We start from the raw sequence: 17,624 nt of genomic DNA, 5'->3' as shown, positions 1-17,624 counted from the left end.
GGCTCTTCTGAAGGATCAGGCCACATTGGCCACCCTTCACTCCCTACATGGATTTTGGAGCTGTAAGTACCCATAACTTTGTTGTCGGTTCACCAGTTGTTCTTCCTTAGATCACACCCCTACAAGACCTGCCATTTTTAAGATGTTATTACCCAGTTGTCTGGTCATCACAATTTTGCCCTTGTCTATGTCACTCGCATCCTGTGTCCAGTGCATCAACTTAAAGGGGTACTCCGTTGATTAGCGTTTGGAACAAACTGTTCCGAAGGCTGGACCCGGCGCTGGTAGCTCGTGACGGCATAGCCCCGCCCCTCGTGATGTCACGTCACGCCCCCTCAATGCAAGTCTATGAGAGGGGGCGTGGCGACCGTCACGCCCCCTCCCATAGACTTGCACTGAGGGGGCAGGGTGACATCATGAGGGGGTGGGGCAATGATGTCATGAGCTGCCGGATCCAGCGTTCAGAACAGTTTGTTCCAAACGCTGAATAGCGGAGTACCCCTTTAAAGAACTGTTTACTTGCTGTCTAATATATCTTACATTGACAATTGACATTGCCATGAGATTAAGTTATTCACTTCACCTCTGTGGTTTTAATATTATGGCTGATTCACAATGAATTAAATAATGGATACTTTTTCATGTTACTTTCCTTTATTCTGAAGGTAATAATGGAAGTCTTTAGTGGATCTCAAGTTGTTCTCGATGGTTTGAAATTTACATATCTGGTAAGTTTTATTTTACTATTAATGATGCATACAGTATATGGAAAATATCAATGAGTGTAACTCTGTATATGTGTGTAACTGTTACGCCGAGCGCTCCGGGTCCCCGCTCCTCCCCGGAGCGCTCGCTACACTCTCCTCACTGCAGCGCTCCGGTCAGATCCACTGACCCGGGGCGCTGCGATACCGCCTCCAGCCGGGATGCGATTCGCGATGCGGGTAGCGCCCGCTCGCGATGCGCACCCCGGCTCCCCTACCTGACTCGCTCTCCGTCAGTCCTGTCCCGGCGCGCGCGGCCCCGCTCCCTAGGGCGCGCGCGCGCCGGGTCTTTGCGATTTAAAGGGCCACTGCGCCGCTGATTGGCGCAGTGGTTCCAATTAGTGTTATCACCTGTGCACTTCCCTATATCACCTCACTTCCCCTGCACTTCCTTGCCGGATCTTGTTGCCATCGTGCCAGTGAAAGCGTTTCCTTGTGTGTTCCTAGCCTGTGTTCCAGACCTCCTGCCGTTGCCCCTGACTACGATCCTTGCTGCCTGCCCCGACCTTCTGCTACGTCCGACCTTGCTTCTGTCTACTCCCTTGTACCGCGCCTATCTTCAGCAGCCAGAGAGGTTGAGCCGTTGCTAGTGGATACGACCTGGTCACTACCGCCGCAGCAAGACCATCCCGCTTTGCGGCGGGCTCTGGTGAAAACCAGTAGTGACTTAGAACCGATCCACTAGCACGGTCCACGCCAATCCCTCTCTGGCACAGAGGATCCACTACCTGCCAGCCGGCATCGTGACAGTAACTTCTGGTCCCTATTCTAGTTTTGTTAAAGTATACCTCTTGTTTCAAAATATTTATAAAACTGGCCTGGTTTGGTTGCATTAACCCTTCAGTGTGGGGACATGATCCATAAGAGAAATAAATTAGGGGCCCTTTTTTGCTTCTTCTTTATTTTGAGTATATACTTACATGAATACAGGGGGGATGAGACATATTATGACAGCAGGGGTGTAAGGCTGAACTGATCCTCCATTCAGCTGTACATTCCTGCTGTCAAGATATGTCTGATCCCCCTAAGGTTGTGAGTGTATAATTTAATAAAAAAGAAGCAAGAAGTGAGTGACTCTAATTTATTTTTCGTGGATATTGTTTGTGGACACTTGTTACTGCAGAGCACCACTTGATGTTTCGAATAGAGTTTACACTCTCTAGCTTTTTCTAGGTATTAGAGCTAGTTCTCTAGGTATTGGACCTAGTTCACTAGGTATTGGACCTAGTTTTGTTGGTGGCAGCTGTGCCAGACATTTACTCTTTCACTATATTGCATAGGCTGTAGTGACAAGATGATTTTACTGCCATCACTGCTGTTGTTGAGCCCCCAAGAGTCCCTTCCATGATGCACATCTATTTCTCATCCTCTACATTTCAGTGGGTGGGACCAAGGATGAACTGTTTGACAGTAGTGCTTATGTCTGGACTTCCTTTCCCTTACTGCTCTAGCCAATCACAGCATACCACATACTTGGTATACAATGACATAGTGCTGTTGGAACTGCACTGAACAGTATGCTCTGTGCAGTGAAATGATTTACACTGTACAGTACTATAGATGCATAGTATGTGGAGAGAAAGTGGCTACTGATGCACTAGCTTTACAAGGTGCTGTGCTATATGAGCAAAATGAAAGCAACAGTACAGCAAGAAAGAGGTTACTGTAACACTCACGTTTCAGCAGACAGGAACACCAGTTCCTGGACCTGTGTGGCAGATGACACGGACCGTACCAGGGAGCGGACCTGTGTGGCAGATGACACGGACCGTACCAGGGAGCGGAATCTATGGTGCCGCTCATTTTCACCAGAGCCCACCGCAAAGCGGGATGGACTTGTTGCGGCAGGCAGCATACAGGTCACTACCCCTGGCATGGTTCGACCACACAGGCGGCTGAGTAATTCGAGGCACAGGTAGGATACGGCAACTCATGGTCAGGATTGTAGAAGGTCAGGGCAGTTGGTACAGTAGCGTTGTCATGTCTGTCCTGGTCTGTGTTCACACACAGCTATTGGATTTGCTGTGTGTGAACAGTTGTAAGTTCTCTGGTCAGGGAATAGTTAATGTCTCTGACTTTTTCAGCCTCAGCCTCTGTTAGCCAATAGCCTTTAGGGTGTGTCGATTTAAAGTTGACCCAGCCTAGCCTCAGGGCTGGTGATTGTCTTCATTTGATCCTGACTTCATTTTCTTATGGACTTCCTGATGTCTAGCTGCTACATGCTGGCTATGCTGCTAATGGAGGCTGGGTGAAACACTTCTTCTTTGAGCTTTTAATCTACTATCTGTTTTGGCATGCACTTTGTATTTTCTGGTTTTAGCCATGTTAGGTGGCATGCTCTTAGTGGATGTTAAGCTGTGTTTGTTTAGTCGGTTTTAGGATTTGTTTATCCTTTCTGCTATGTGTCTGTTCACACTGTGTTTTCTCTTGTATCCGTTTATGTGTAGTTCTGTGTTTTATATTTCGGTTTTCCTACTGGGTCAGCTTCTGACCACACTGGTGTGTGTGTCGCTGGCCAGTAGTCTATTTGGATTTTTTTTATTAATGGCTATTCCTATAGCGGAGTTGAGTGTCCAGTATGTGTGTCCAGTGTGAACAGTGTCCTATGGTAGGTATCCCTGTTTCCACTCCATGGGACTCCTTGTCTTCTGGAGGTGTTCTGAAGGGATTCCTGTCTTGTGTTAAGTGTGAACAGTGTTCTATAAATATATCCTGTTTATCTGGCATCCCAATTACCTGTCCATGGGGACTTTGTGTCTACTGGAGGTTTTGCATAGGGAATGAGTATATTCCTGTTTAGCGAACGATCCCTGTTTCTGGTCCATGGGGACTTTGTTTCTACTGGATGTTCTGGGGGATCATGCTATATTCCTGTCTGTTCCTAAAGTCTGTTCACTTATGCGTTTTCCTGTCTGGTGTTTTGAACTTTATGTTTATTAGTTCTTGATTACAGATCTTTGGAGTTCTGTACATGACTACTGATCTCTATAGTATCCTCTGTTCATGACCACGGATCCATAGTGTCCTCTGTTCATGACCACTGAGTCCTTTGTTCATGTCCGCTGATCCATAGTGTCCTCTGTTCATGTCCGCTGATATAGTGTCCTCTGTGTTGCTCGCTGATCTGTGTCCTCTGAACTTATACTATGGAGTTCTATGTTCCTGTTATGCTTCTGGTTTGTGACCGACTATTTATTAGCATGTGTTTTTATTAGGCCACTGCACTTTAGTTCAGGAAGGGACCAGCGCCCAGTTGTCGATCCACTGGTTAGGGTGGATGGGCAAGTAGGCAGGGAGAGCGGTTTTAGGGTCAGTTTAGGGCTCACTCTCCCTGTCCCCTTGATCGGTCCCCGACAAGCGTAGTCAGGAACGCGGCAAGTAGGTCAGTAGGCAGGCGGCAAAGGAGCAAGGTCAGGTCACTGAACAAAGATTATGATACACGGCAAGGCAATACACAGAAACGCTTTCTCTCAAGCACTAGGGCAACAAAGAAGGAACTTATAGAGGAGACACAGGTGTTGCACATGATTAAGGGTGTACTGGCCCTTTAAATCTTAAACCTGAGAGACAGGAGAGGAGGCGGCAGATGAACGAGGTAAGTGACGGACTGGGATTTGCATGCGGTTGTGTCCCGCGATGCGAATCCCAGCCCCGCCGGCAGTAGAAGGAGACAGGGCCATGTTCTCACGGCCTGCGTGTGCGGCCAGAGCACAGATCCTAACAGTTACACTGTAGCCCTGTGGACATATAGCCACAGGTATACTGGTATTTACTCAAGAGACAACTTTCCTAAGCTTTTGGGAAGTTGAGAGATGAGGAAGAAGCCTTGAATTACTTTCAGGAACAGTCAGGAACTTTACATCTTCAGTAAGCAAACTGACTCAGCTTACAGGTGCACAGCCCAGGCTTTCTGTCTTCCACTCCTGCACATATCACATGCTAAGACCTACCATGCTTTCTTTGTTCAATTCTGGTCTTTCTGTTGCTAGAGACAGACCTAGCCTAACAACAACTAGTAGACAGCAGTATGCAGGGAAGTAAGAGACCTAGTAGTTAAGAGCTGTTTTTCTAGGGTAAGGATTAGTTTTCGGTAGTAATTTGCAAACATGTTAGGAATCACATAAGCTATTACTTGGTGGGAAAGTTGTTTCAAACAACAATCTTTTTAATTTATTTAGTAAATATTATTTTAGGTTATGTTCACAAGGTAGAGTTTTGGTCATATTTGTAGCTATATAAATCTGACTGTTTTGATGGAGGTTATTTTAAATTGTTTCTGTTTAAAGTTCGGATTTTGTTATACAGGCCATTATTTCTTACAGCTGCAAAAAATAAACATGTTTCTTATTTTATGCCTGTTTTTTTTCATAGAATGTGTGCACTGCCAACTATTGTTCCATAGACTTTCATATAACACAATATATTTTTGTAATTTACTAATTTTAACTCAATTTTACAGCAGTATTTCTGTAAAACATATGGTTTGTTTACACTGTCTGAACATAGTCTTAGCATGACAACCAAATTTGTGAGACAAGAAAACACCTAAAGCTCACGTTAATTCCTCTCCTTTCCTCTTTTGGCACATCAGCACTTTTTTTCAACTGCCTTTTTACATTTAATATATTCTGAGCAACTTAGTATCTATGGCTTTCTGTTGATCTGTGTATTTACTTCTCATTTCTACTCTTAAATCTGAGTAATATTTTATTTTGTCCTATAAACAGAGGGACATGTTTTGGAATCAAGTGGAAAAAAGTGGTGTTGAATCTCTTCTGCAGTTTGTGGATGTTAAAGCTAAAAACTGGCCCATTGGTATTGCAAGCATACTTTTGGATATAGCTATTAAAGCTACTTCACAGCGTGCCAAGAAGAGACCAACAATGGAAATGGTGAGGATTCATGTACTAGTCAATTCATACTTGTCTTTTTTAACCCCTTAAGGACCGGGTTTTTTTCCGTTTTTGCATTTTCGTTTTTTGCTCCTTGCCTTTAACCCCTTAAGGACGCAGGACGTAAATGTACGTCCTGGTGAGGTGGTACTTAACGCACCAGGACGTACATTTACGTCCTAAGCATAACCGCGGGCATCGGAGCGATGCCCGTGTCATGCGCGGCTGATCCCGGCTGCTGATCGCAGCCAGGGACCCGCCGGCAATGGCCGACGCCCGCGATCTCGCGGGCGTCCGCCATTAACCCCTCAGGTGCCGGGATCAATACAGATCCCGGCATCTGCGGCAGTTCGCGATTAAAATGAACGATCGGATCGCCCGCAGCGCTGCTGCGGGGATCCGATCATTCATAACGCCGCACGGAGGTCCCCTCACCTTCCTCCGTGCGGCTCCCGGCGTCTCCTGCTCTGGTCTGTGATCGAGCAGACCAGAGCAGGAGATGACCGATAATACTGATCTGTTCTATGTCCTATACATAGAACAGATCAGTATTAGCAATCATGGTATTGCTATGAATAGTCCCCTATGGGGACTATTCAAGTGTAAAAAAAAATGTAAAAAAATGTAAAAGTAAAAGTAAAAAAAAGTGAAAAATCCCCTCCCCCAATAAAAAAGTAAAACGTCCGTTTTTTCCTATTTTACCCCCAAAAAGCGTAAAAAACATTTTTTATAGACATATTTGGTATCGCCGCGTGCGTAAATGTCCGAACTATTAAAATAAAATGTTAATGATCCCGTACGGTGAACGGCGTGAACGAAAAAAATTTTAAAAAGTCCAAAATTCCTACTTTTTTAATACATTTTATTTTAAAAAAATTTATAAAAAATGTATTAAAAGTTTTTTATATACAAATGTGGTATCAAAAAAAAGTACAGATCATGGCGCAAAAAATGAGCCCCCATACCGCCGCTTATACGGAAAAATAAAAAAGTTATAGGTCATCAAAATAAAGGGATTATAAACAAACATACTAATTTGGTTAAAAAGTTTGTGATTTTTTTTAAGCGCAACAATAATATAAAAGTATATAATAATGGGTATCATTTTAATCGTATTGACCCTCAGAATAAAGAACACATGTCATTTTTACCAGAAATTGTACGGCGTGAAAACAAAACCTTCCAAAATTAGCAAAATTGCGTTTTTCGTTTTAATTTCCCCACAAAAATAGTGTTTTTTGGTTGCGCCATACATTTTATGATATAATGAGTGATGTCATTACAAAGGACAACTGGTCGCGCAAAAAACAAGCCCTCATACTAGTCTGTGGATGAAAATATAAAAGAGTTATGATTTTTAGAAGGCGAGGAGGAAAAAATGAAAACGTAAAAATTAAATTGTCTGAGTCCTTAAGGCCAAAATGGGCTGAGTCCTTAAGGGGTTAAAAAATCATAACTCTTTAAATTTTGCACCTAAAAATCCATATGATTGCTTATTTTTTTGCACCACCAATTCTACTTTGTAATGACATCAGTCATTTTGCCCAAAAATCTACGGTGAAACGGAAAAAAAATCATTGTGCGACAAAATTGAAAAAAAAAAACGCTGTTTTGTAACTTTTGGGGGCTTCCGTTTCTACTTAGTAAATTTTTCGGTAAAAATGACACCTTATCTTTATTCTGTAGGTCCATACGATTAAAATGATACCCTACTTATATAGGTTTGATTTTGTCGGACTTCTGGAAAAAATCATAACTACATGCAGGAAAATTAATACGTTTAAAATTGTCATCTTCTGACCCCTATAACTTTTTTATTTTTCCGTGTATGGGGCTGTCCTGTAAGCTGTTCGGGATGCCGCTATTTCGCCGCGGTTATCCAGAACAGCCCACTGAGTTAACCGGCAGCTTTCACTTTCGCTTTTAGCCGCGCGGCTCAGCTCTGAGCGCGCGGCTAAAGGGTTAATAGCACGCGGCACCGCGATCGGCGCTGCGCGCTATTAGCGACGGGTCCCAGCTTCACTATGATGCCAGGCCCGCCGTGATATGATGCGGGGTTACTGTGTAACCCTGCGTTATATCACGGGAGCAGGACCAAGGACGTACCAGTACGTCCTTGGTCCTTAAGGGGTTAAAGGGGTACTCTGGTGAAAAACTTTTTTTTTTTTTTTTTTTTTTAAATCAACTAATGCCAGAAAGTTAAACAGATTTGTAAATGATTTCTATAAAAAAATCTTAATCCTTCCAGTACTTATTAGCTGCTGAATATTACAGAGGAAATTATTTTCTTTTTGGAACACAGAGCTCTCTGCTGACATCTCTGTCCATTTTAAGAACTGTCCAGAGCAGGAGAAAATCCCCATAGTAAACATATGCTGCTCTGGACAGTTCCTAAAATAGACAGAGATGTCAGCAGAGAGCACTGTGCTCGTGATGTCAGCAGAGAGCTCGGTGTTCCAAAATGAAAAGAATTTCCTCTGTAGTATTCAGCAGCTAATAAGTACTGGAAAGATTAAGATTTTAATAGAGGGTTCCATGATAAACTTACAACTGTGTGACAGGAACTCCCATCTTACCCCTAAAAAAATCTGAAAAAAGACCACCTTTACTGGTTACTGATACATGGGCAGGCTAGGCCCCTATTCCCACTATGATGCTGACCAGCCACAATGCTATGTAAAGGGGAGGTAACACAGGTGCAAAGTACCGATGAACAACCACTCACACACCTACTATTCATGAGAGGAGTAGCTGCTTAGTATTGTAGTTGCACACAGATAAGGCAATATACAGGGTGCCATTAACATGATCCCGTTTAGTGCACCATGCTGTCTTACAACCTATTAGAGACACCCATACTATTTGATTAGGCGGGCTGCCCAACATCTTATATGTGTACCCCACAACGCACTGACACCCTTGGCTCCTCCAGCATCACAAGACCACATCACAAAAAATATATTTACTCATATGATAAACATGAGGTATTAGTTGATATTTTGGCCAAAATAAGCTATTACATTACCCCTGCAAAATGTTTAAGCCATAGATTACTAGTGTCCGGCAAGTCTATAAACCAGATATCACATTTTATTCACCTATTTCACTTTTGGATCTCTTCTGTTAACAGTATACTGTACATACATCATTTATAGAACTTGGATTCTGGAAGTTTTTTGGGATTCTGCTGTTTCTCTGTTGTCCACATTGCACATACATGTACACTACACAAGTTACACAATTTATTTAAGTATTATAAGGTAATAAGAGAGTTTGGATATTGTCGAAAGGACATAAAACATCTAATTATCTGGCAGACTTGCTTATTAAATGTAAAGTATTAATTTGAATGGTTGACTTTGAGAAATGTATGTCCAGCTTTAACTCCCACCATATTCAGCATTCAGAGTGCCAGACAGTAGGCTTGTAGTGATTTCCCGTTGAACAGTCTGTATTTATTATAAAAATGGATTGTCTAGCTACAGTTATGGAGGAGGTAGGGACCCTCCGGATATCCTGTAAGCTGTTCGGGATGCCGCGATTTCATAGCGGCGATCCCGAACAGCTCCCTGAGCTAACCGGCATTAGTTTACTTTCACTTTAGACGCAGCGTTCAACTTTGAACGCCGCGTCTAAAGGGCTAATAGTGCGCGGCACCGCGATCAGTGTCGCGCGCTATTAGCCACGGGTCCCGGCCGTTGTTAGTCATGATTCCTTAAATGGTTAATTTATCTTCCTCCTCTAACTGTAACCTTCCCTCTGTCACCTTTATCACCTTTAACCAGAATTATTTGCGCATCGTACATTCAAAATACATATGGAAGAACCCCAATCCTCACCATCACATGTCGGGCACTAATATCTTTTTGATTTATCTATTTTTTTCCATAAGTTGCGGTGTATAATACAACATATGTGTTATAAAAAAATTGTGTAATCCTATGTGACCCATTGTTAATAATATTCAAACTCTCTTCCCAAATTTCCCCCCATTCCGTCTCTGTTACTTGCCCTATATCCTTTTCACGTTTCTTTATACTTGAGTGTCCCAATCCCTGATTTTTAGCATCCAACATTATTTTGTACATCTTATAAATTATTTTTTTATTCGTGTCTTCCCTTAGAACCTTCATTATCAAACACTTGTGAATTCTCTATTCCTTTTTCTTATCAATTTTTTTTCACTACATCTCAATTTTTTTCACTATGTTATTCTAAATAACAACATTATATTGTTAGGAATTTTATATTGTGCACTCAGTTGCTCAAATGATCTGAGTTTCCCACCTTCAAAAAACTGTGCAACATATTTTACATTATATTTACCCCAACATTGCAATTCTTGTTCTTCAAATTCTTTAAATTTCATATTATTAAATAATCTTTTGCAATCTAATGACCCTTCCACCTTCATTACTTTTCCATTTGTGACCAAACTCTACCCACCATATCTGTTATAGGTTCCTCCCGTATCCTCACACGCATCTTTTTTCCCTTTACCATGACCGCAAAGGAATCCGTTTCTCTCCATTTCTTTACATACCTCAATTGCGCTGCTATATAATACAATCTAAAGTCTGGAACTGCTAGTCCTCATTTCTTCAGTTCCTTACATAAATAACCTAGTTTCATTCTTGTTTTTTTCCCTTTCCAGACCAATTCTCTTTCCATAGCTTCAATTTCTTTAAAGATTCGTTCTTAGCAAAACTAACACTCACACAATAAGTCAAAGTTTCAAAAGCCAGGAGTGTCAAAGTGTCAAAAGCCAGGAGTTGGGTACAAAATCGCTAACACCAGAGAGAATAGTAAGCGATCGGAGCCATATAACAGATAAAGTTGAAGGGTAGCTAGAGTACAAACTGAGCTCTATAGCTGGCCGAGACTGGGAGTAGATTAAGATTTTTAAATAGAAGTCATTTACCAATGTGTATACCATTCTGGCACCAGTGATGCCATATCCTAGCAATTTACCATCACTTTATGATATAACAAATACTTCTAAAGCCAACGAGAAACGGAAATGACGGCTCACCTCCGCTGAACACCTGCGCCCGGATTAGCCGGCAGAGCTCCCGGTCCAAGTAGCAATATAGGAATAAAATTTATCCTGCGCTGGAAATTCTTCTTCCTATATAAATACTCCTTTAGGGTATGTTCACACGTACACACGTTTACATTGAAATCTGCAGCAGAAAATCCTGTTCATCAAATCTGCGTATGTGTGACCGTACCCTTAATGATATGAAAAATTACATTCTATATGCAATGTATAATTAACCAATGGATGGTAGAAAATATGGAACTTTAGGTATAAAATCAGATCATGTTGGAAATTAGAGATGTAAAATGTAATGTTGTTCCATGAAATTTAAAAAATGTATTTCCCCTGCAGGTTCTGGAAATGATTGAAAGCTGTAGAATAGCGGACAAGAGCACTGATGACCAGCCTATGACTCTCATGTCTGTTCCACCATATTTTTGTCCACTGACTTGGAGCAGTTCCAATGTTCCGGTTGAAAGTGATGAATACCTGGACACTTTGTCAGTGTATGAAAGTTTGTCTGAAAGAAAATGTGTCACCATGTCACCCTGTGAATGCAGCCAGTCTGAAGTGACATATTTAGGTGGCTCAAGGAAATGTAAAAGTGCTGAAAATGTTATATGTACACTGACACAGGGCAAAAATACATCAAAAAATGAAGATAAGTTGCAAATGACTGATCTATCTCATAAAAGCAGGCCGGTGGAGTGTAGCTGCTCCCTGGGACTGGACAGCACACCATACTGTGAGGAATGTCTGACAAATGGTTTTGGCCATACAAAATAGATGATACAAAATGAAAATGAAGCACTTTATTTACCTCACATAGAATATCAGACAAATGCATATACCCTCATGACAAATATAATAAGCTTAAAGGAGAACTATTGTGCAGAAAAGTTTATCCTCTATTAACCCCCCCCCCGATCTCCTCCTCGGGACGGGACCCAGACTCTCCCCAGGAACGGTAATGCTGTATTTCCAGATCTCCCATAGAGATACATGGAGGTGGGGGTGGGGGATGAGACACTATTTTTTTCCTGGGGGATGAGTTTTCCTGCATGATAGTTCTCCTTTACCAAGGGATCTCCATCTGATTTGAATATTTGTCTTACCTGCATATTTTTTTATCGTCTGTACATTTCCTTTGGGTTGAATTTTATTTACAATCGGTGATAGATTTTATGTGTTAATAATGTGCGTATAATACGCATTACTGCATTACAGAATAAGCCATAGCTTTATGATTGGTGGGAGCCTGACTTCTGGATCACAAGAATGAAGCGGATGAAGCACTGGTGCTGTAACCCTTTCTATGTTTTCTCTGCACAAGTGAATTCAAGAAAATGGAGCTGCCTGCTGTTCCTTGCATAGCTGGGTGTACGGGAGCACCGATCATAAAGCAACGGCATATGAGATATTCTTGTTTTGGGTTTCCATCTTGTAATTTCCATCTTGTAAACAGTAATCCGTAGGACCTTCTAGGAGATGACAATTTTGTATAAAAATGTTTTATTTATATTATGTTAATGTGTAACTTATTGTTTATTTTCAAAGGGTTATCCCAAAATTATAATTTTATCACCTATCAACAGGATAGATGATGAATATCTATTGGGTGTGGGTCTGACTTCTGAGATCCCCACCATTCATGACAACATGGGTCTCTTGTTTCTTGAGTGAATGGAGCAGAGGTCATGCACACCACCACCTCATATATTTATTTATTTGGATTATATTATAATAAATAATACATAAAATACATTCCTAATTCAGCATGATTGTTATAGGTTAGTTGTGAACTATGATGCCGGACTTTTTAAACAGTTCCTACATCAGAATCTGTACAGAGCCCGAGATACAGATGACACAATGCAGAAGTCATGAGGACAAGCATTTTACAGGCACTGAGCCATCAGTAATTGCTGTAGTGGGATAGTACATATTTGTAGGATCTTTTTAGCCTGTTATAGGGCTGTTTTTGCACATGTGCTTTTTACTTTGTTTGGCTGATTAAAGAGGTATTCGGGGTACTAAAAACTTTTTCTTATTGTGCCGGGGCTGCCTCCCTCCGGGGTCCCCCTGTAAAGTCTTCCAGTTCCCTGCTGAATGTTCGAGCCATTACTTCTGAGATGATCTCCTTTTAGCAGTGATAGCTCGCTCAGCCAATCACTGGTTGCTGTGTTGTCTCACCTCAGTCAGTGATTTGCTGAGATGACCGTCACTACTGAAACAAGTTTTTCCCGAAAGTAGTGGCTGAAACCTTCATGGGGCACCCCTGAAGAAGTGAGGTAGGAAGGTATGTTATTATCTTCATGGCAGCCCCAGCACAATAGGAGATACTTTTTAGTACCCGGGTAACCCCTTTAATGCAAATATGCTTTCTCTTTTTTCTTATATATAACTTCTCCATATAGTTATATATGCTGTCCTAGACACATTTTTGACATCTGCCCATTCACCGGCCATGTTATTTCTGTACTGCACATTTTTAACAGTTTTTTTTTAATAAGGATAAATGTATATTAACTGTAACAAAACATATTCCTTTTGATGTCATCATTACATTATAGTAGTAAAAAAAGGTTTAAATGCAAAAAGTCTCCTAATATATAATAAATATAATTGAAGTTTACATAAATAGAAAGAGTGCTGCAAAAGAAAAATACAAAAATATGTTTTTATTTAATACAAAATGTTAAAGTAGTTTTCTAAGAGCAGTTTATTTTCACTTCTGTTCTAAAAAAGTCAAAACAATACACTTTATGGCTTGTTGTTTTCCATACACTGGGCCATGTGGTTCACTGTGGCTGGGTGAGTTATCTTTAGCAGTGACATGCTGTAAATTGGTTCTAGAGATGATTAGCACCATTCTTAAAGGGGTACTCCACTGGCCAGCATTCAGAACATTTAGTTCTGAATGCTGGTGCCCACGCTGCGGGGGTCGGCCACGCCCCCTCGTGATGCCAGGCCATGCCCCCTCAACGCAAGTCTATGGGAGGTGGCATGACGGACTTGCATTAAGGCGGCGTGACCTGTCATCACGAGGGGGCGTTGCCAACCCCCGCAGCGCACACACAACGTTCAGAACTAAATGTCCTAAACACTGGCCAGTGGAGTACCCCTTTAAATATTCTTGGTAACATTGTGCACACAGTGTATAGCCCTGACCTATATGGGCTCCTCTTACCAGACCAACAATCAGAGAATACTAGTTTCAACTCTAAAGTAGCTTTATTTCAACAAACATGCAACATTTTGCCAGTGCCACACTGCCTTTTTCAAGTCTTTTGTGGTGAAATAAAGCTACTTTAGAGCTTTGAAACTGGAGTATGTGCTGCAGTATTTTTTTTACAGTTATGATGTACAATGGACACATGTGTCCACTCCTCAAAATATACAACATGCCTTCTGTGACATCCCATATCGAAGCATATTGAATGTAATCATTCTACCCAGCAGGAACCGAAGAGCAGCTAGATGGAAGGAGTGTGAAGAGCATACCTGCTTTGCAGAATTGCAAGCCTAGTCTTAGGGTCAGTTCACACGCCTTTATTTTTGCAGCAGCAAATTTGCTGTCCATTGACTTCAATGTGTAGCAAATCTGCTGCAGCAAATAATCTGCAGCAGAAAAATAAGCATGTGTAAACTGACCCTTAAACTTTAAGCGAAAGCTACATACCCCACAAGAGGAAGAACATCCTCAAAAGAATGGTGTGCATTTGGTATGATGGGTGCAGTAAGAAAAACAAGCAAACTATTTTTTAGCTAAAAAAAAAAAAAGATAAAACATATGTAAGTAACTCTGTAAAACCAATTCAAAGTAATTGTGCCAAACAAAGTTATACAACATTGCAATATACTTTCACTTACATAATTTTCAACATATTAGTTTAAAAGTCCATGCATTACAAAAACAATGACGCTCAGCAGCTGAAACACTTACGCAATTCTGGAGTTTTTAACTAAAATCAGCTGACTTCTCTTTTACACCCCTAGTGATATCACCTAGTCATTTATGATGAAAGACTTTTTCTATAACATAGGTTTTAGCTGTACATTGGTGTAATTAAACGTGCTGTGATACACTAGAGACGTTACGATCATGCTTTCTCCAGCATGCTCCAGGAAAAGCATTGCAGAACTTGGCTTGATAGCAAAGGTTTCTATAGGTGCGGCTCCACTCCCTGTAGGATGTGCACATTTGTTATCCCGTGTAAAGTTTTCTCTGATTCTGCTATCAAGACTGTCTTCCACATTAAACAGCATATTACATGCAACTTATATAATGTTATATATATACGGTGTGTATATATATATATATATATATATATATATATATATATATATATGCAAATCATAAAATGTTGCAGTATCTTGTAATACCTTTTTTATTGGACTAACAGCATTTTGTAGAGACAAGCTTTCGGGATTCCTCCCTTTATCAAGTCCAAAGCAAAGGATTTGCTTTGGACTTGATAAAGGGAGGAATCCCGAAAGCTTGTCTCTACAAAATGCTGTTAGTCCAATAAAAAAGGTATTACAAGATACTGCAACATTTTATGATTTGCATCTGCATCACTGGACTAATACGGCTACTCAAATTTACTATATATATATATATATATATATATATATATATATATATATATATATATCTGAGTGTGTTTCATGTGAATTAATGTATGTACACAGTACAAGTAGAAAATTCAAAACTCGAATTTTGGAACACATTAATGATGTTAGTAGAACTAATGATCGTAACATTCCTAGTGTATCACAGCACTTCGGTCAGTTGGTAATATTAAAACAAATGTCATAGAAAAAATTTTTCACCATAAATGAGTGGGTGATACCACTATTAACCCCTTAAGGACTCAGCCCATTTTGGCCTTAAGGACTCAGACAATTTAATTTTTACGTTTTCATTTTTTCCTCCTCGCCTTCTAAAAATCATAACTCTTTTTTATATTTTCATCCACAGACTAGTATGAGGGCTTGTTTTTTGCGCGACCAGTTGTCCTTTGTAATGACATCACTCATTATATCATAAAATGTATGGCGCAACCAAAAAACACTATTTTTGTGGGGAAATTAAAACGAAAAACGCAATTATGCTAATTTTGGAAGGTTTTGTTTTCACGCCGTACAATTTATGATAAAAATGACATGTGTTCTTTATTATGAGGGTCAATACGATTAAAATGATACCCATTATTATATACTTTTATATTATTGTTGCGCTTAAAAAAAATCACAAACTTTTTAACCAAATTAGTACGTTTATAATCCCTTTATTTTGATGACCTCTAACTTTTTTATTTTTCCGTATAAGTGGCGTTATGGGGGCTCATTTTTTGCACCATGATCTGTACTTTTTTTTGATACCACATTTGCATATAAAAAACTTTTAATACATTTTTTATAATTTTTTTTTAATAAAATGTATTAAAAAAGTAGGAATTTTTGACTTTTTTTTGTTTTTTTTCGTTCACGCCGTTCACCGTACGGGATCATTAACATTTTATTTTAATAGTTCGGACATTTACGCACGCGGCGATACCAAATATGTGTATAAAAAATGTTTTTTACGCTTTTTGGGGGTAAAATAGGAAAAAACGGACATTTACTTTTTTATTGGGGGTGGGGATTTTTCACTTTTTTTTTACTTTTACTTTTACATTTTTTTACATTTTTTTTTACACTTGAATAGTCCCCATAGGGGACTATTCATAGCAATACCATGATTGCTAATACTGATCTGTTCTATGTATAGGACATAGAACAGATCAGTATTATCGGTCATCTCCTGCTCTGGTCTGCTCGATTACAGACCAGAGCAGGAGACGCCGGGAGCCACACGGAGGAAGGAGAGGGGACCTCCGTGCGGCGTTATGAATGATCGGATCCCCGCAGCAGCGCTGCGGGCGATCCGATCGTTCATTTAAATGGCGAACTGCCGCAGATGCCGGGATCTGTATTGATCCCGGCACCTGAGGGGTTAATGGCGGACGGGTCCCTGGCTGCGATCAGCAGCCGGGGTCAGCCGCGCATGATACGGGCATCGCTCCGATGCCCGCGGTTATGCTTAGGACGTAAATGTACGTCCTGGTGCGTTAAGTACCACCTCACCAGGACGTACATTTACGTCCTGCGTCCTTAAGGGGTTAAAGGAGTAGTCCAGTGGTGACTCAGTGGTGAACAACTTATCCTCTATCTTAAGGATAGGGGATAAGTTGCAGATCGCGGGGGGGTCCGACTGCTGGGGCCCCCTGCGATCTCCTGTACGGAGCCCCGACAGCCCGCGGGAAGGGGGCGTGTCGACCTCCGCACGAAGCGGCGGCCGACACGCCCCCTCAATACAACTCTATGGCAGAGCTGAAGCGCTGCCTTCGGCAATCTCCGGCTCTGCCATAGAGATGTATTGAGGGGGCGTGTCGGCCGCCGCTTCGTGCGGGGGTCGACACCCGCTATCTGGCCGGAGAGCCGGGGCCCCGTACAGAGAGATCACAGGGGGCCCCAGCGGTCGGACCCCCTGTGATCTCAAACTTATCCCCTATCCTTAGGATAGGGGATAAGTTTTTCACCACTGGACTACCCCTTTAAGCTGCGTCAAAGAGAAGCATTTTGGATGCTTACTTTGAATACAGTACATCCATATGGACTTAATTATAGAAGGGAACTTGTGGTATATTATTAAAATAGTTGGATATAATTAGTGCAATATATACTGTTTATACTGAGATACTAGGTAAAATATATTATTATTATATATTCCGGTGTTGCCATCGCTACTGTCCATCATTACCTGCTCTTTCTATGTCTATCTGATGCAATTTTATGTTGATACACCTGTATCTATGTTGTATATAATTTTGTACATATTTATATGTGGTTAGAGTGTAGTTTACATTATGTGGATAATTC

At 41.0% G+C, this 17,624-nt stretch overlaps 1 protein-coding gene across 14 annotated transcripts in view; it reads left to right on the top strand.

Moving 5' to 3' along the window:
* The window catches only part of IRAK3 (interleukin 1 receptor associated kinase 3), a 71,001-nt gene extending 57,657 nt beyond the window's left edge, over positions 1–13,344 (top strand). For all 14 annotated transcript variants that reach the window (XM_056574237.1, XM_056574238.1, XM_056574235.1 and 11 more), the window contains 3 exons: positions 666–728; positions 5,492–5,656; positions 11,049–13,344. In XM_056574237.1, coding sequence (XP_056430212.1) covers positions 666–728; positions 5,492–5,656; positions 11,049–11,483 — 663 coding nt within the window. In that variant the 3' untranslated portion in view covers positions 11,484–13,344. The remainder of the gene's footprint in view (positions 1–665; positions 729–5,491; positions 5,657–11,048) is intronic.
* The last annotated feature ends 4,280 nt before the right edge of the window (positions 13,345–17,624 follow it).

This window comes from Hyla sarda, chromosome 4 (genome assembly GCF_029499605.1).
Source record: "Hyla sarda isolate aHylSar1 chromosome 4, aHylSar1.hap1, whole genome shotgun sequence".
Lineage (NCBI taxonomy): Eukaryota > Metazoa > Chordata > Amphibia > Anura > Hylidae > Hyla > Hyla sarda.
Note: the sequence above shows the minus strand (reverse complement) of the source record. Positions and strands in the feature narration are given on the sequence as shown.